This window comes from Eriocheir sinensis, chromosome 2 (genome assembly GCF_024679095.1).
Source record: "Eriocheir sinensis breed Jianghai 21 chromosome 2, ASM2467909v1, whole genome shotgun sequence".
NCBI classification, from domain to species: Eukaryota; Metazoa; Arthropoda; class Malacostraca; order Decapoda; family Varunidae; genus Eriocheir; species Eriocheir sinensis.
In genome coordinates, this window is record NC_066510.1 from 13758824 (window position 1) to 13778477 (window position 19654).

A 19654-nucleotide genomic window follows, 5' to 3' on the forward strand; every position below is an offset into this window, starting at 1 on the left:
TATATATGTACACACACACACACACACACACACACACACACACATATATATATATATATATATATATATATATATATATATATATATATATATATATATATATATATATATATATATATATATATATATATATATATATATATATATATATATATATATATATTTATATATATCAATATAAATGGTATGATCAATATAAAAGAAATCAACAAAAGCAGTTTCAACAAACAAAATATCAAACAAAGCACTATATCAAAACAAGCTGGGTATGATCAATAAAAGTTATAATTTTTAACAAGAACAAAAAAAAGAAATTTATAGATAAGTAAAATTTGTACTCCACTGAAGAGCAATCTCTGCACACTACCAAAGATGGCGAGACGACACACGCCTCACACGACAACTGACGCAGAAAACAAAACCGCCACATGCAGATACATAATAAAGGGCTTAATAACCACAAAGGTAAGAAAGTCAATTTGGTTTCTATTCCCTTCACACATGAATAATAAAATATATACTGCTGGCAATAATGTTGAAAGTACAAACCTTCAGAAAACATTGCTCTCAATACAATTATTAGTTCACAGCTGGAGCAAAGAGTAGGACAATAATAACATGACACTGGTATTAACAATGAAGATGAAAAAAAGGAGTTCTAAGGAATATATGCATTTTGCCTTTTCTACACAGCATTTCAACACAAGTCCTCTGAAAGACAATCAACTGCACTAATTTCTGACCTACTCACGTCCCATTGACAAGGCTGAGGTGAGTGTTGTCGTTGGCATCAGGGGCCTCATCTGCTGCAGGTGATGGAGGGTGGAGCAGCTGAGCATACTGCAGGAGGACTTCCCTGAGAGAACGCCACAGCTGGGGAGAGCCTGTACTGCTGGCACCCCCGACCTCTACCAGATGAGGGTACAGGCCAATCAGCTGTGTCCATGTCATGCTGTCCACTAAAATGAAAGAAAATTGCTTTAAGTTCTATAGATAATTAAGTAAGATGTAATTTCAGAAACAAAACTACATCTCACAGATCCAGCTAGAGAACATTAAAGCACTTCACTTATATGAGCAACCCTACTTTACTACACTTGCCCTTCCCATAAGACAAAAGGGACATAAGGAAATCAGGGAAAATAAAGATGTTAGGCAAAAAGAAGAGGACTTACCCTTCCCTGCCGGTACCTTCTTTAGTGATGACAGCAACGTGGCAATGGCCTTCAAGACAAAGCTAATTTCAGCGATGCGATGCCTGAAAGAGATTGACGACTTGTGGTAAAAGTATGTTCTGTACTTCACCAAAACAATAAACCATTGAATGGGGACTATGCAACATGGAATGAATCAGTTTGTTAAAGTGCTATAGTATAAAGGTCAGCATGATCATGAAGATAAAGCTTTGAAATAACTTTTAAAATGTTCAGCACAATTTCATTTGACTGAGGGAAACAATAATTCTCCATGTGGTTTTAACTGAATGCTTCATGAAAAGAGAACCAAGCACAGTGTCCACTCACCTTGGTAATGGACATTTTCCACTCAGCTTTTCATCATCCACATACTTCACCAGAACTTCCCTGAATCTGTGGAGGAGAGACGTGACAGCCAGCTTGGTGGTGACCTGCGTGGAGTCAGAAGGGGCCAAGGCACTGCAGGTGGAGTCCGGTGCTGTGAAACCATTACTTGTCTCTAAGGTCTTTTTGGATGACCCTTTCTCTGCAAAGATATTATTCTTATACAACCTTACTCTTTATCCACCAAACTCTTCCACATTTAATAAAGGTGGCATCCAAGATACAATCATAAAATCATTAAAATACACTTACATTCACATTTCACTTATTCTTCCATCCATCCAATCACTCTACATCTACTGCCTCCAACGGTTAACCTTTATCTCTCATAATCGTTAGAAAATGTAACCCTTGAAAATCCACAGCCTTCCCATCTGCTCAATCCCATTCATGCTTTTCCATATGAACTTAAAACTTTTTAACAACCCCTAAAGTGTGAAGAATCTCTTACCAGAGTTATCAAGAGTTGAATCAAGATCTGATGGGGTGAGAAGAGAAAACTGAAGGAGAGTCTCGAAGCATGTTTTTGCAAATTCTTCTCTCAGTTTGAAGCCTTCGCAATCTGTGGAAAAAAAATGTACTGATAATGACGACCGTTTCTTCTATCATAAAAGAGATGAGAGACAATAATAATAGTTAATAAGAAAATCACCAACAGCTGAAGCAACAGTTACACATTTTAAAAATAGACTGAGCCATGTCATCTCATGAGCTGAAGGCATATAAGTGAACAAAAAACTGTAGCATGGAAGAAAAATATATCTTGAATAAACTGAGGCATGTGCTAAAGCAAAATTACAAGGAGACAGACACTTACCAGAGTCTACACCAGAGGCGGACTCTATAGAGCCTTTATTGAGAAGCACCATGATGGACACAATGAAGTCGCTGGGTGTAGAGGAAGCATAGGGAAGAATTTCCTCCCTAATCAACTCAACCACTTGACAGTCGATGCCTTCATCTCGCTCTGCATCTTCACTACTTTGGTTGGCTGGTGGGGGGCTGAGGGAGGTAGTCAAGTTAAATCCAAGTACAAGAACAAACACTACACTCGGCCCTCGATTTAACGGATTAAAAGGGGGGAAGGGTGGTCCATTGCTTGAAAAAGTCAGTTGCTTGAAAATACAGGTTTGACATTTCTAAAGCCGGTGTCACACCAGACAAATCTACCCAGCCTCCCTTCTAGCTCGGAACAATTTTTTTTTATGATCCGGGCGGCCAGGCACATGTGTGCAAGCGGCCCCGGCCGCACGCTGGGATTGAGTAGCTGACGGGCGGCTGATGATGGTGATGGTAATGATGGGTGTCAGCGGTGTGACCCCCGCATCGGCGTCGCCCGGGCGATGCTTTCGTTGGGGCCCGTGTGTGTGTGGCTGTGTTTATTGTGGGCCCAGGCTCCTCAATTTGCTAATTCTTGATTTCCACATGTTGTGCGGGACTTCTTTCTTTTCTTCCATCTCTTCTTTTTCAAAAAGAAGAGATGGAATAAAGGAAAGGGGTCCCGTGCAACATGTGGAGGATGGGAATTGGCAAAGTGAGAAGCCCAAACCCATAATAAACACAGCCATACATGCGCAGGCCCCGATGGGGATGCCGTTTGGGTGCTGCCGATGCAGAGGCCTCGCTGCCATTGCTCATCATCGCCATCACCCGCCAGTCAGCTGTTCGGGGCCAGGGCTGTCTGCATGCGTGCGCTTGGCCGCCCGGGTGGGTGGCCAAGTGCAAGATGTCGACGGTTTTCAATTTTCCCCATAAAGGCGGACACACACTATATGATGCGTCCTGTCCGGCGGCCAAAAAGTGGGCGGAGCTAGAGGCCATGAGGCAGTGTGTGTGTGTAATTTGTGCAGCGCGGCGTCACGACACGGTCCGATGGCCTTCTGTTTTGGGTTTTGACGTTACCAAAGCCGGTGTCACACCGCACAAATCTATGTCCGTTATTGAGATTTTGTGGTCCGTTAAATCCGAAATCCATTAAATCGGGTTCTGTTAAATCGAGGATCGAGTGTACTTGATATTTACAGTAGTCATTTTCCTACTCACCACCGAACCTATGTGAGACTGTCACCGATACTGATGCTGATGCTGAGGTAATGTTCCAGCCTATGAATCTGTCTAACCACACACACACACACACACACACACACACACACACACACACCTGTTGGAGAAGAGGAAGCTATCCAGAGCCATCCCCAGGACCGGCCACATATCCTTGAAGTGTGTGGAGTGTTCCCGTGCCAGCTGGAGGCCTTCCTGCAGCACGGTCAGCAAGGTGGTGATGACCAGCTTCCATGTGGTCTGGGCCGGGCACTGGTACTTGAGCCGCAGAGGAGTGATGGTGGCCTGTGTGACGAGGGAGGGTTCAAATAAAAAATAATAATAAAAGAAAAATAAATAAAGAAGCAATAATAAATATAAAATAAAATAGCCAGTATGTTTACATTTCCAATCTCAAAATCTAAAATAAAAGATATTCTAATAAATTTGAATGTAGCTGAACACGTAACTAAAATTTATTTGCTGCACAGTGAGAGTCATTATGCTGATTACATGATGCAGAGGTGTGTAATAGAACTCATACCTTTCCAGCATCTTAATTACATAGACCATAGGGTGTAAAGTTTGTTGCCTATTTTCAGGGCAGCAGATTAAACCTCCTCCTGTAGCTGTCCTGGACAAGGTTAACTAAAGAATCACAAATAAAGCAGTGTGTTTGTAGGACCTTTGGTACTCATGTGTTGCTCACCTGAATGATGTTCTTAAGGACATGTGCCTCGATGACCTCCTGCCAGTCTGAAGTTTTCTGGTACAGAGACACCACCATGGACATTGACCTCTCGGCAAACGGCACAAAGTTCATCGTCACCCAGTCAGTCTGTTAGGCATTGTGGAGATACTTAGTCATCTCACCTCTCAATTATTTGGATATAACAGAGGCAAAAAACAGATTTATATTTTACAATATAGCAAGTCCAAAATAGTGCAATTAACTATCACTAAATAATACCTTATACAGGGAGTGGGGTGCATGAAATAACTGAAAGTACAATTCATTAATGACATTTCATAACTGATGTACACAGACAGTGTATGTGTTAGCACATGCCAATGATGGATACACTACATCTGCTGCTGATAGATATATTAGTCAGAGAGTTTGCTAACAATCTACTGTAAGTAATAACATAACAATTTCAAAGTTTGAGCTGGCTTAACATACTGCATGCATAGACCAAATAATAATGTACTAAATAGGTTCTTATGAATGCCAGGAGAGAGATATGTGGAGATGGCTCAGTTTTCAGATACAGTAATCACAAACTATAACTAAATGAAGCTGCCTCTTCCCCTCCTTAGTGAGGGAGCTGGGGTGAGGATGGGAAAGAGATTTGCAACACCAAGAAACCGCTGGTTTTCAGAGGTTCCTTGTCAATATAGTACAGGAATGAGGTTGAAAGAGAAGAAGGAAATGACATTCAGGGCTACCAGTACCATACTAGATAACAAAACAAAAATATTAACTGAGAAGCATAAATGCACAGGGAAAAAACTTACTGAGCCCTTTGATGAGTGAGGTCTGGTGAGAACATTGCCATAGCTTGGAGCCTGACAACTATATGATGAAAACTGCAGCAGGAGCGAGAACAGCTGTGGCACCATGGACCGGGCTGCTCCGTTCCCCTCAGTTATCTAGATGACATGAAAAGAGCAATCAATCCACATTATTATACACCACTCTTGTTAGGACATGATAATTTGCTCTACAGTTTCTTTCGTTAGGGCCTCCATGTGGTCAACAATCCAATTCATCTAGAGTTCTAGACTATACAGCTGTGGATAACAGGTTGAAGCAAGACCTATTAGATGCTCAAAAAACATACATTTTTACAAGAGTCTGTAGTGGCTGGTTAACTGGCACACACAAGCCAGTGTCTCCTGATATAAATGCTTTAATTGTAAAACACATTGTAGATTCATGGCTACATTAACTCTTTTACTCACCTCCTTTTCCACCACCACCAGGGCTTGCAGTACACCTTCCTGGAGAGGCGTGACGACCACCTCTGTGAAGGACGGCAGGATGAAGGGTGAGGAGTCTCCATGCACCGGCACTGACACGCAGCCCAGGAGCACCGAGGCCAATCTTGTAAAGTCACTCACCACGAAACTACAAAAATCAAAAGTAAAGAAACTCAAGCTATACTCAATCCAATCACATTTACATTTTTAAGCCTAGAAAGTAGCAGTACATTTTAACCATATTTACAATACGACAATTTAATCTCCTCCTCGCGTACCGATGCTTAATGTGGAGAAAAAGGTGCGGAAAGATGTGGACTAGCGCAGTGAGGAATGGCTGGGAGGGTATATAGGCGTCTGAACCCCGAGTCACCTCATCGGGAGGCGGCTTGGTCACCTCACTCCCTATAGTGTGCCACACCTGGGAGGAAAGGAAAATATTGATGAGACGAGCTCGTTGCATTAGACATAAGCTCCAGTTTCATTTTGTTTTTTTCAGGAAGGGAGGCAGCTTAAGGACAAAAGAAAAACAGAGGTAAGAATGAAGCCCACTGGCAATGCTCCGACAAAAGAAAATAGAACAAGAGGCCAAAAGAGAAGTCAATTTTGAGTGGAGAGGTGTCTCAAATTATTACTTTCTACACTATCATCTACTATCTCATCCGCCAAGACGTACCTTCCAAGCAGTGTTCCAGTTTGCGATGGAGTCTTCGGGTATTGGAGAGTTTAGATGCGACGGAGAACTGGAGTCTTCGGGCAAACCTGAGGTGGATGACGTGGATGAACGACCCGCCTGAAGCATCTCTTGCAGTGATTTAAGAGCAGCTAAAGACACCTGAGGAAAGATCAGCATCATCACTATCACAATCAACAGTCTCATCTTCCTACTCAGGAAAACATCATCACTTAAAGATATGGAGAATGAACACCAGCAAGGCTTCCAGACTGAAGATGCTGCAACCTCCTGAAATGTATTTTCTACCCTATTAATGTAACTGAAAATGTGGGTTTCTTTGGAAGTATAAGGGAGGAGACCAGCTGGAAGACTGAAGAAGACCTGGAGACAGTGTGTAGAGATAGACAAGAGAAGGATGAACATCGGGAGGAGAGAGTATACAACGATCAGGAGTGGGAGAGACTCACAGCTCATCCAACCCCATTCAGGAAAATAAAGACATTAAATGAGAAGAAGTAAAGTCTCTAGAAGAAAATCAACTTCACAGATAATTGTAAAATACATCAGTCTGATACAGTTGTAAGGACTGGCAACTAAATGATCCTAATATGCAAGCTGTGTTTTTTAAATGCTACATGGTTAAAGCATATCACCTTACCTCATTGCTTTTAGAGAGGGCAGCAGTGTGGATGAAGTCAAGCAGGAGTGCCCACGCCCGGGGGAAGTCACCCAGGCCCTGCAGGATCTTTTGCTTGGTGCTGAACACTCGTGCAACTCCTGATAAAGTCAGCACCTGGGAAATCCCAAATATTAACACTATTATATTCATTTAGTTTAAGTCATCTGTCTCACTACCCAGACACAGAGCAAGTGTGAAATTCGGGTTACCACAGTTTATCTTCCCAAGATACCCATTTAGTGACCCGCCAAAAATGGAGGATAATCAGCTGGATGAGCTACACGTTGACTGCCCAAGCTGGGTTTTGAGTGCAGGGCAGCAGTTGTAGTTTCATAGCTAGAATTGCTAATCTCTACATATGTGATAAGCATGACTGAGGAGGGATTTGCAAACAGTTTGAAGCAGGTGCAGGCAGGGATGGAGTGAATACAAGACTTGTGCATTTGAATATGAATACGAATACTTAAAATTTCAATGAATACGAATTTGAATACACTGAAATTGTTTTAATTTGAATACCTATACGAATAATACTTGAAAGTGTTCAAGAATACATTCATGAATACTTTTCATTGAAAAATACCTTCTTGATGTAACTGAGTACAGTAAACCCCCGTGATATAGCGGTTCAGTTTTCGCGGTCCCATTATTTCGTGTTTTTTTCTGTAAGACCTATTAATTTTGACATAGCGTATATTTTCGTCATTTCATGGCATTCCGCAGCATTGTTTACGAATTCAAATCTCGCGCATCATGATAGAATGGCTGTAAGTACCGATTCAGCCAATCAGAGCTCGGCCGCTGATTGGCTGTTGTGTGTTTCTATTGTTTTAAAAGTGTGCTTGAAGACCTTAAAATGCTTTTAAAAGTACCGTAAAAGTTCAAAAAACATGCCTAGGGTGTATTTAAATAGAGTATTTCTATTTCGTGGATTTTCACTTATCACGGGTGGGTATAGAATGTAACCCAAGCGATGGAGGGGGTATTACTGTACAGCACTGTTCTAAAGTTATGCAACAATAAAATGAGCTCAGGAACCTGTACTAAATACGATGATTACACATCCGCCCAAGACACTATTAAAGTTGTAAGGAAATGGCTGTTATTTCTGATAATAAATTTTGAAGTATTTGTCAAATTATTCACAGAATACGAATACTTTTTCTTTGTATTTGAATACAAATGAGAATACTTTGATTGCTATCAATAATTATTTGAATACAAATACAAATACACCCAAATACGGTATTCGAATGTAAATGAATACGAATACCGAATATGAATACTCCATCCCTGGTTAGGTTAGGTTAAGTTTAAGGAATTTTGAAAACACATGATATCCAGAAACTTACAGCATGAATTAGTAAAAAAAGCTTTCACTTTGTTATATAAACAGTCTCATTAGTAAGGAAGAATAGACGAGTTTTTTAAGTCAAGATGTATGGTAACATTTTGTGGTTTTGTTAGGTTTGGTTAAGTTTAGGGCATCTTCAAACACATGACAGCCAACAACCTGGAGCATAAATCAACTTTGTTATATTGAAAGTCTCACAAGTAAGGAAGCATACATGATTTTTCTGAGACCTATGGTAAGTGTTCCGAGGTTTGTTAGGTTAAGATAAGTTTACGGCATCTTCAGGCACATGATAGGCAACAGCTCATGGCATAAAATAACAAAGAAAGACCTCACTCAGTCAGATAATAACTCTCATTCATAAGGAAGCATATATGATTTTTCGGAGTAGGAGTAAAGATATATGGTAACCGTTTGTGGTTTTGTTAAGTTAGGTTAAGTTTAGGGTATTTTCAGACATATGATAGCAAGCAACTTATGGTATAAATCAAAAAAGAATGATCTCACTTTGTTGTATTGAAATCTCATTAGTAAAGAAGTATATATGAATTTTCTGAGTCAAGACCTATAGTAACTGTTTGTGGTTTTGTTAGGTTAGGTTAGGTTAGGTTACGTTAGGTTAATTTTAGGGTATCTTCAAACACATGATAGGTGGGAACTTCCTGCACAAATCAACAAAGGAAAAGCTCATTGCGTCAGATAATAAATTTGATTAGAAGGTCAACATTTATGAATTTACTGAGTGAATATATATAGTGACTATTTGGGTTATAGTCAGGTAAGGTTAAGGGTCTCTTCAATCACATGACAGCCAGCAATTTACGATATAAATCAATAAGAATGAGGTCATATTGTTATATAGAAAGTCTCATTAGTAAAGAAGCAAATATGATTTTTCTGAGTCAAGATGTATGTTAATTGTTTGGGGTTTTGTTAGGTTAAGTTATGTTAGTTTAAGTTTAGGGCATCTTCAAACACATGACTGCCAGCAACTCAAGGTAAAAATCAACAAAGAAAGACATCAGTGTATTATCTAGAGAGTCTCATTAGTAAGGAAGAATTTATGATTTTTCTGAGTCAAGACGTATATATGGTAACTGTTCAGGGTATTGTAAGGTTAGGTTAAGTTTGGGGTATCTTCAAAAACAAATTAGCCACAAACTTACAGCATAACTTAACAAAGAAAGGCCTCCCTTTGCTGGATAATAAGTCCCATGATTGAGGAAGGATATATGTTTTTTTTAGTAAAGACATACAGTAACTGTTCAGGATTTTGTTAGGTTAGGTTAAGTTTAGAGAATTTTCAAACACATGATGGGTGGCAAATTATGACATAAATTAACAAAGGAAGAACTGATTACATTATATAAAAAGTCTCATTTAGTAGGAAGAATAGATGATTTTTCTGAGTCAAGATGTATGGTCACTGTTCAGGGTTTTGTTACATTAAGTTGGGTTGTTTTGGGAATTTTCAAACACATGATATCCAAAACATATATCATATATTAACAAAAAAAAGCCTTAACTTTGTTATATAGAAGGGCTCATTACTAAGGAAGCATAAATGAGTTATTCTAAGTCAAGACATATGTTAACCTTTTGTGGTTTTGTTAGGTTAGCTTAAGTTTAGGACATCTTCAAACACATGACAGCCAACAACTTGCAGCATAAATCAACAAAAAAGGACCTCACTTTGTTATACTCAAAGTCTCACGAGTAAGGAAACATATATGATTTTTTCTGAGAAATGACGTATAGTAATTGTTCCCAGTTTCACTAGGTTAGGTTAAGCTTAGGGCATCTTCAGACATATGATAGGTGACAGCTTATGGCATAAAATAACAAAGAATGACCTCACTCAGTCAGATAATAATAACTCTCATTCATAAGGAAGCATATATGATTATTCAGAGTAAAGACATAAGGTAACTGTTGTGATTTTGTTAGGTTAGGTTATGTTTAGGATATCTTCAAACACATGATAGCCAGCAACTTATGGTATAAATCAAGAAAGAATGACCTCACTTTGTTGTATAGAAAGTCTCATTAGTAAGGAAGCCTATATGAATTTTCTGAATCAAGACCTATAGTAACTGTTTGGGGTTTTGTTAGGTTAGGTTAAGTTTAGGGTATCTTCAAACATATGACTGCCAACAATTTAAGATAAAAATCAACAAATAAAGACTACAGTGTGTTATATAGAAAGTCTCATTAGTAAGGAAGCATTTATGATTTTTCCAAGTGAAGACGTATATGTGTAACTGTTCGAGGCATTGTTAGGTTAAGTTTAGGGTATCTTCAAACACAAGATAGCCAGAAACTTATAGCATAAATTAACAAAGAAAGGCCTCCCTTTGTTAAATAATAGGTCTTATTACTGAGGAACAATATATGATTTTTCTGAGTAACGATGTATAGTATCTGTTCGGGGTTTTGTTAGATTAGGTCAAGTTCAGAGAGTTTTCAAACACATGATAGGCAGCAAAGTATGGCCTAAATTAACAAAGGAAAAACTCATTACGTTATATAGAAAATTTCATTTAGTAAGGAAGAATAGAGAATTTTTCTGAGTCAAGTATGATAACTGTTGCAGGTTTTGTTAGGTTAGGTTAGGTTCTGGGATGGAGTGAATATGAGAGTTGTGTATTCGAATACGAGTATGAATACTACTTCAAATTCCAACGAATATGAATACGAATTTGAATACACTGAAATCGTATTAATTCAAATACAAATACAAATGCTCCTTGAACGTGAATACTTTTCATTGAAAAATACCTTTTTGACATAACTGGGTATAGCTGTTCTAAAGTTATGCGACAGTAAAATGAGGTCATGAACCTTTACTATACACAACGATTACATGTCCGCCCAGAGATGCAAAGAACAACTGCTGTTATTTCTGATAATAAATTTTGAAGTATTTGTCAAATTATTCACAGAATATGAATACTTTTCCCTTGTATTCCAACACGAATGAGAATACTTTGAGTTCTATCAATAAGTATTCATATATAAATTTGAATACACCTAAATACGGTATTCGAATGTATTCAAATACGAATACTCCATCCCTGGGTGAGGGAGAGGGTATACAGATTGCGTCAATTGACTTTTCGCGGGCGCAGGTACGAAACTCCAATTGGCGCGAATCGGATATGCCCTTCTTACACGGCTACGAAAATGGGGCCGAGAAAAATTAATTAGCTGGCAACTCATGTCAATGATTCCTTCATATGGGGTGCTATGACTCATCACCCTCAGTGACTTGTGTAACCGTTTTGTGTGCAATCACCGTTTTTTTCCACCGCTGGCTTTGTTATTTTTTCGCGACTCATGAGATAGTATGTGTTAATTGCATCCTTATCGTTATGTCTAGAAAGTACACATCTCATGACGATATCGTGCGTGTGATAGAGGACCATAAATTAGGTTTGAAAACAAGTGAAATTAGTCAGAACACTGGTATTCTGCCGAGAACCGTGCAGAACATAGTGAGAAGATTCAAGGATGGCGGAGGCGTGAAGGTACCGGCACACGGACACGGGGGAGGCAGGGCTCGCAGCACTGTCCCTCGGACTTTGAACCTGCTAAAGAGGGAGATTGACTGTAACCCGACCCTCACTGCAAGAAAACTGAAGGAACAACATCCCAGCCTCCTCGGTGGCGCGTCCGTTAGAACTGTTCAGCGGGTGCACGATGACCTTGGCTACAGAAAAGTGAAAAGCCCCTGATAAATGACTCACAGAGGAAGAGGAGGGTATTGTTCGCTAAGGAACATAAAGACTGGAACTTGGAGAGCTGGAAGAGGGTGCTGTGGTCTTATGAAGCCACATTCCGTGTGAGTGACACATCAGGACAGAGAGAGTGTCGCGAGCTGGACTCAGACCCCTTGGCTGTGAACCGCATCGCTGCTGCTGTACGACACCCTCAGCATTTAATGGTGTGGGGCAGCTTTGGCTATGGTGGCTTAGGGGACTTAGTGATCTTACCGCAAAATGAGACTGTGACTAAAGAATCCTATTACATCATTCTGAATGAGCATTTGGAGTCATCTTTTGAGAAGAGCGGCACAGACATTCTCCAGCAGGACGGCGCGCCACCACACACGGCAAAACTTGTGGTATTAATTTTATCACGGACTGGCCAGCGAACTCTCCAGATCTTTCACCGATCGAAAACCTTTGGGCCATAATCAAAGCCAGGTTGAGGGAAAAAGACACGTCATCTTTGCCCAAGCTGGAGGTAGAGCTATGAGGGCCTGGGAGTCGCTTGATCCTGACCATCTGAAGAGCCTCGCAGAATCTCTTCCCAAGCGCCTAAAAGAAGTTCTCAAGAGGAATGGCAACCCTACCAAGTATTAGTTACACAATTGGTGAGTATTTTGTGCAAAATCAAATGTCTTTATTAATTTATTTACCGGTTAAAACAAGGTATGTATACAAGGAACGCGTATTTACTTATGAAAACAAGCGGTACGAAAAGTCAATTGACGCAGACTGTAAGGGGGGGACCACCAGTGAAATAGATAGATGAAGAAAGAGAGTGATGAAAAAGGGAATAGTGAATAAGCTTCTGCTGTGGCTACCCCATTGATTTAATCTAGACATCTTTGAACAACGTTATAAATCACTCCTTTGATAAAATAACATAGAAAGAATATTTTGAATGCCAAATATGGAAAAAACAAGAATAAACAAACCAACAGCTAACTCCCAAGTTACCTGAGTTTCCGCCCATTGTTTCTGGTGGGTGTTGCGTGAGTGGTGGATGAGGATGTTTCCACCTTGGTCCACCTTGTCAGTGCTGGCAGAGTCTGACAACTGTCGCACTTTATCCAAAAGAGGGAACAGCACCTGAACGGAAGAATAAGAAATGACATTACTGGGTCTGTTCTGCAGATATTTTATCACTATTTGGTTTTTAGTTTGAGTCATGTGAGGAGATGAATTTCTGGACCCTTCTCCCTGATTCACACTGTCAACAATGATATACGTACAGTATTATTGACAAGAAGGAACACTTAAAGGGCACACTATTTTCTGAAACCAATGGAATCACCAGTACGATACGATACAATATGATAGACACATTAAAAAAAGATTAGATAAATTCTTGGATAGTGATGTTAGGTGTACAGGAGCTGCCTTGCATAGACCTACCAACCTCTTGCAGACTCCTTATGTTCTTAGCTGGAGTAGGTAGGAAGACACCTACCGAACGGGTGCAAGCCACTCCCGGTGAGGTATATATGGGAGGCGAGAAGGGAACTGAAGCCCTCCAAAGACCCTTCCCATGTCCTCACTAACCGTTTCCCTATTGTCTCACCAACACCGGAGAGTAGTTCAGCATGCTCTCTAAAGACAGATCCTCTCTCTATCCATACCACACTACATTCACACAACATATACACCTTTTCCCAAAATTCAAATTTCAAAATGGCGCACCTACATCAAGCCTCGGAGTCCCCACCTGAGGGGGGGGGTACCACAAATTCCCCCAGGGAGGACTCCCCTTCTGGCTGCTGACCCGAGAGGTGTCTTGATAACTCCTCGAACCTCTTTCTTCTCAATTTCTGCAACATTCGCGGTCTTCGTTCTAATTTTCATTCTGTGGAACATCATCTCTCCTCTAAACCTCACCTTCTCTTCCTTACCGAAACACAGGTTCTGAGGCTACTAACAGCAATTTCTACTCTGTTCCCTCCTACTATCTCTATCCTAAATTTCAATCCAAAGCTGGATGTTGCGCCTACGTACGCAACGACATCACTTGCTCTCGTGCCCACAACCTTGACTCTTCTGAATTTTCTACCATCTGGCTAAGACTTCATTGTCATTCTATTACTAAATACATCTGTGCTGTTTATCTCTCACCTAACTCTACTAACTATGTAAAATTCTTTGACTATTTGAATTCTAAAGTGGAGCACATCTTGACCCACTCTCCCTTCGCTGAAATCTCCATCCTAGGAGATTTCAATGTTCACCATCAGCTTTGGCTTTCATCCTCTTTCACTGACCATCCTGGTGAACAAGCCTACAACTTTGCTATCCTCAACGACCTAGAGCAGTTGGTCCAGTACCCTACACGTATTCCCGACCGTCTTGGAGACCGGCCCAACATTCTAGACCTCTTCCTTACCTCAAACCCTTCTGCTTATTCTGTCAAACTGTTCTCTCCGTTGGTCTCCTCCGATCATAATCTTATTTCTGCATCCTGTCCTATCGCTCCTGTACACCCTCTGGACCCACCGAAGAGGCGATGCTTCTGGTATTTTGCTTCAGCTCGGTGGGACGACCTGAGGATGTACTTTTCCGATTTCCCGTGGAATGATTATTGCTTCCAGGATAGAGACCCCTCTGTGTGTGCTCAGCGTATCACAGAGGTGACTGTCTCTGGAATGGAGGCATACATTCCTTGTTCTTTCTCTACTCCTCACGCTAAAAAACCTTGGTTTAATCACGCTTGTTCTCGTGCTGTCAATGATAGAGAGGCAACTCACAAAAGGTACCAGAGCCTTCAAACTAATGCTAATTATGAACTTTACATTTCTGCCCAGAATCGTGCCAAATCTATTCTCCGACTAACCAAAAACTCTTTCATTAATAGAAAATGCCAAAACCTTGCTTTCTCTAACACTTCCTGTGACTTCTGGCATCTAGCCAAAAATATCTCCTCCAACTTCTCTTCTTCATCTCCCTGCCGTCTCATGTATCTCTAAGGCTGAACTCTTCTCTCAAACTTTTTCTAAAAACTCCACTCTGGACGATTCTGGGCATATTCCTCCTACTCATCCACCCTCTGACTCCTTTATGCCTGTTATAAAGATTCTTCAAAATGATGTTTTCTATGCCCTCTCTGGCCTCAATCCTCAGAAGGCTTATGGACCTGATGGAGTGCCTCCTATTGTCCTTAAAAACTGTGCCTCCATGCTGTCACCCTGCCTGGTCAAACTCTTTCGCCACTGCCTGTCAACATCTACCTTTCCTTCCTGCTGGAAGTATGCCTTCATACAGCCTGTGCCTAAGAAGAGTGACCATTCCAATCTCTCAAACTACCGTCCTATAACTTTACTTTCTTGTCTATCTAAAGCTTTTGAATCAATCCTTAACCGGAAGATTCAAAAGCACCTTTCCACTTCTGACCTTTTATCTGATCGCCAGTATGGGTTCCGCAAGGGGCGTTCTACTGGTGATCTCCTAGCCTTCTTAACTGACTCTTGGTCATTCTCTCTTAGCCGTTTCGGTGAAACCTTTGGTATTGCGCTGGACATATCAAAAGCTTTTGATAGGGTCTGGCACAAATCATTGCTTTCCAAACTACCCTCCTACGGTTTCTATCCTTCTCTCTGTACCTTTATCTCCAGTTTCCTTTCTGACCATTCTATTTCTGCTGTGGTAGATGATCACTGTTCTTCCCCTAAATCTATTAACAGTGGTGTCCCACCGGGTTCTGTCCTATCTCCCACTCTCTTTCTGTTGTTCATTGATGATCTTCTTTCCAAAACGAACTGTCCTACCCATTCCTATGCCAATGATTCCACTCTGCATTACTCAACTTCTTTTATTAGAAGACCCACCCTACAGGAACTTAACGACTCAAGGCTGGAGGCTGAAGAACGCTTAGCCTCAGACCTTACTATTATTTCCGATTGGGGCAAGAAGAACCTGGTGTCCTTCAACGACTCAAAAACACAGTTTCTCCACCTACCCACTCGACACAATCTTCCAAACAACTATCCCCTATTCTTTGACAACACCCAGCTATCACCTTCCTCAACACTAAACATCCTCGGTCTATCCTTAACTCAAAATCTCAACTGGAAACTTCATATCTCATCTCTTACTAAATCAGCTTCCTCAAGGCTGGGCGTTCTGTACCGTCTCCGCCAGTTCTTCTCCCCCGCACAGTTGCTGTCCATATACAGGGGCCTTGTCCGCCCTCGTATGGAGTATGCATCTCATGTGTGGGGGGGCTCCACTCACACAGCTCTTCTGGACAGAGTGGAGGCTAAGGCTCTTCGTCTCATCAGCTCTCCTCCTCATACTGATAGTCTTCTACCTCTTAAAATTCCGCCGCAATGTTGCCTCTCTTTCTATCTTCTATCGATATTTCCACGCTGACTGCTCTTCTGAACTTGCTAACTGCATGCCTCCCCCCCTCCCGCGGCCCCGCTGCACACGACTTTCTACTCATGCTCATCCCTATACTGTCCAAACCCCTTATGCAAGTTAACCAGCATCTTCACTCTTTCATCCCTCACGCTGGTAAACTCTGGAACAATCTTCCTTCATCTGTATTTCCTCCTGCTTACGACTTGAACTCTTTCAAGAGGAGGGTGTCAGGACACCTCTCCTCCCGAATTTGACCTTGCTTTTGGACACCTCTTTTGTTTCTTTTTTAGGAGCAGCGAGTAGCGGGCTTTTTTTTATCATTTTCTTTTTTTTGTGCCCTTGAGCTGCCTCCTTTCTTGTAAAAAAAAAAAAATATATATATATATATATATATATATAATATATTCACCTGCCACAGGACGGCCTGCCACGTCTGGTTGTGTAGCAGAGCGCCATGAGCTGCAATCGTTGAGAAAAGGGTCTGACCTGCCGACTTTCGTACCGCAGGACGTGAGTCAACGCATAAATCACCTGGATGGAAGAGAGTAAACAATTTCATTAATGTGCATAGGAAGAGAAAATGGGATACTTCTGGCTCAGCCACCCCTCAGCAGGTTGTCATGAAGGCCAAAATATGGAGGTGAAGCCAAGGAAAAGAACATCATTTATGAGAAGACATTTAAAAGTACTATCTCCTTTATTCAGACCTCCAGGAACTTCTAAGTGAGTAAACTGTATAACAAACTTACTTAGCATTATTCTGTACTCACCGAGCCGGGCATAGAGGCACATCCACAGCTTATCAAAGGGAGGCATGTTGGGGACCCCTGGGAAGTCTGGGAACACCTGGTTATCAGAGGTGAGGGAGACTCGCAACTTCTCTTGATTCTGGTAAAAGTAGTCGGAGATGTTCCACTGCAAAGAAACAGATGCCAAATTATAAAAAGCAGATTTTGTCATGCCAAAATATTAATGGTCAGAAAGAAGAGGAGTCAATGCTTTGCCATAATATTAATCAAAAACAAATGTAAAATGAGGGTATCTAAGACTAAGGGCTTGTTTCAATTTGACATAATGATTTCATGGGCTAATAATACAAACACAAAACATTAACATGATTTTTTTGTGTAGGTGAGAAATTTGAGGAATCTATACTGTAATTCTCTTTAGTATTTGGTGCTGCATCAAATCCTGAGCATTATGAAGAATACAATTTGGCTTGGGCACTTATGAAGACGCTGTGATGGGCTGTGGAACTTGCCTCAACAGTAGGTGATACACAGCAATCATATCCTCAGTAATCATATCCTGTAACATCATCAATCAACACTCATGAATGGAAGGTAAAAGGCCCCCTGAGGGTAACAACAATGGGATACACAAGGAATCCATCGCAATAAACTCTTCTTACCATCAAGCCAATGGCCGTCAACGAGATATTAAGCTCTTGAGTCTGGGAACCAAATTTGGCGGCAGTGTCCACCGTGAGAGGCAGACAACCCCAGGGCATGAGGGGCAGGAAGTCCGTCACCACCAGCTGCAGACACTGGAAGGCCAGACGCACGAGGTGTTCGCTGAAAAATAACACCAAAAAAAAATTAATAAGTAAATAAAAGCCTAAAAGATGAAGGGAAAGGATGTGCTTCTCTGATTCATTCATTTCACCTTGCAGATCTCCTCCATCACAGCATGTCACCCTTTTACGATTAGATGGAACACTACTACTACTACCACTACCACTACTACTACTACTACTATTACTACTACCTCTAATAATAACAACCATAAAATACCTATGATTGTCACTGATGGCTCCGATAATGTTGAGGATGAGAGGCCAGCCATGATGCAGCAGCTCTCCGCAAGAATGGAGGATGTGCAGCAGGGACTCGAGCTGCTTTTGTCGTACATCCGGGTGGCCGACCAGCGAGACTTCAGAGAGTGGCGAGAGCAGGAGAGTTTGCAGCTTCTGTTGAGAGAATACCAACCATTACCATTATTTTTGCTTCTTATAACTTGTAGATAAAGATTTTAAGAGTATGTCCCACCACTCATGTGAAGCATTTAGTGTAAATGAGGCAAGCAAACCAATGATGGTGGTATTCTGTTTTTGGTGGCATTTGGCACCGGCTGAATTCTTGCTGCATCATGTGGTGAAGCCAGTCAAGGAAAAGCAACCTTAACCCGTGGGCTTCTGCTATGAGAAAGCCGAGAAGTGGCCGAGAAACGACAAAATTACACTGCATTTTGAGACTAAGAAAAGAGCATGGAACATGCATCAGAGTACTCCTCTCATAACCATAAAGCCGTTAAAAATATTTACTTTTACTCAAACTCCATTCTTTTTGGGTGGTGTTTGTTACAATACAAACAGTCTCGTGAAGCGTGGCATCTAGCCGAGAGTCGCTTGTTGTCTATTATAGAAAATTTGAGAAGTGATTACTGTATGGATAGCTAATTGAGTATGCCATGACCTTACAGCACCACCTATGACAAAAAAGCCCACCTCAAAATCATTCATCCACCACAATGACCTAGGGCATTCATGGTGGGTTGCACTATGCCACCACCGCCTACAATTAGCTCGAATTAGGTGTTTTATGGCGAGCCCTTTTTAGGGTCCACCATACCACAGCTACGACTCGTGAAAGCCCTAAAAAGGGTCTGCTGACGTTCTCGGGTTAAGGCAGAGACTCATATGCCTAAGGTTACATAATTTTTTAGTGGGGTGTGTAAAGTCTGGTGGTCACTTTAAAACACAATAGGTGCACCCAACATCACCCTAGCCGATCCAGGATTCAGTACGTTTCCTAACTTATAGGCAATAATGTTATAATTGTATTTCATAAAAAATCCTCATAACCAAAAACTATATAACTAAAATTATGAGTATTCTTTTACTTGAACAAAACATTGAATAAACAACAGAACAATAATGTAAAAATAAGTTCATATTTTATACGACAACTGTGTCCCGAGGCTGCAGCGAGCGCCATTTTGCGGGTATCAAATACCTTAAATAAGCATATTTTTACTGCGCAAAGCAGGTGATGTCACATATTGTGACTTTGTGAGCTTTCATATTTATCTATTTGTGTATATTTCATGAAGGCAAAACTTACATTACTACTTTCAATTTTACTAGTGACACGAATTTGTGACTGTTTTATGATGTTGTATGGAGCAGAAACATGGGCTCTGACTAGAAAGTTGATGGAAGTGTAA

General features: G+C 40.9%; 1 protein-coding gene across 2 annotated transcripts in view; it reads right to left on the reverse strand.

Moving 5' to 3' along the window:
* Nucleotides 1–204: 204 nt before the first annotated feature.
* The window catches only part of LOC126999708 (protein MON2 homolog), a 41031-nt gene continuing 21581 nt past the window's right edge, over nucleotides 205–19654 (reverse strand). For both annotated transcript variants that reach the window (XM_050862480.1, XM_050862472.1), the window contains exons 17-33: nucleotides 18223–18398; nucleotides 17841–18003; nucleotides 17200–17344; nucleotides 16839–16960; nucleotides 13037–13168; nucleotides 6938–7072; nucleotides 6280–6438; nucleotides 5882–6024; nucleotides 5586–5751; nucleotides 5139–5273; nucleotides 4330–4458; nucleotides 3742–3926; nucleotides 2398–2582; nucleotides 2032–2142; nucleotides 1524–1722; nucleotides 1176–1258; nucleotides 205–959 (exon numbers count right to left, since the gene is read on the reverse strand). In XM_050862480.1, the coding sequence (XP_050718437.1) occupies nucleotides 748–959; nucleotides 1176–1258; nucleotides 1524–1722; nucleotides 2032–2142; nucleotides 2398–2582; nucleotides 3742–3926; nucleotides 4330–4458; nucleotides 5139–5273; nucleotides 5586–5751; nucleotides 5882–6024; nucleotides 6280–6438; nucleotides 6938–7072; nucleotides 13037–13168; nucleotides 16839–16960; nucleotides 17200–17344; nucleotides 17841–18003; nucleotides 18223–18398 (2580 nt within the window). In that variant the 3' untranslated portion in view covers nucleotides 205–747. The remainder of the gene's footprint in view (nucleotides 960–1175; nucleotides 1259–1523; nucleotides 1723–2031; nucleotides 2143–2397; nucleotides 2583–3741; nucleotides 3927–4329; nucleotides 4459–5138; nucleotides 5274–5585; nucleotides 5752–5881; nucleotides 6025–6279; nucleotides 6439–6937; nucleotides 7073–13036; nucleotides 13169–16838; nucleotides 16961–17199; nucleotides 17345–17840; nucleotides 18004–18222; nucleotides 18399–19654) is intronic.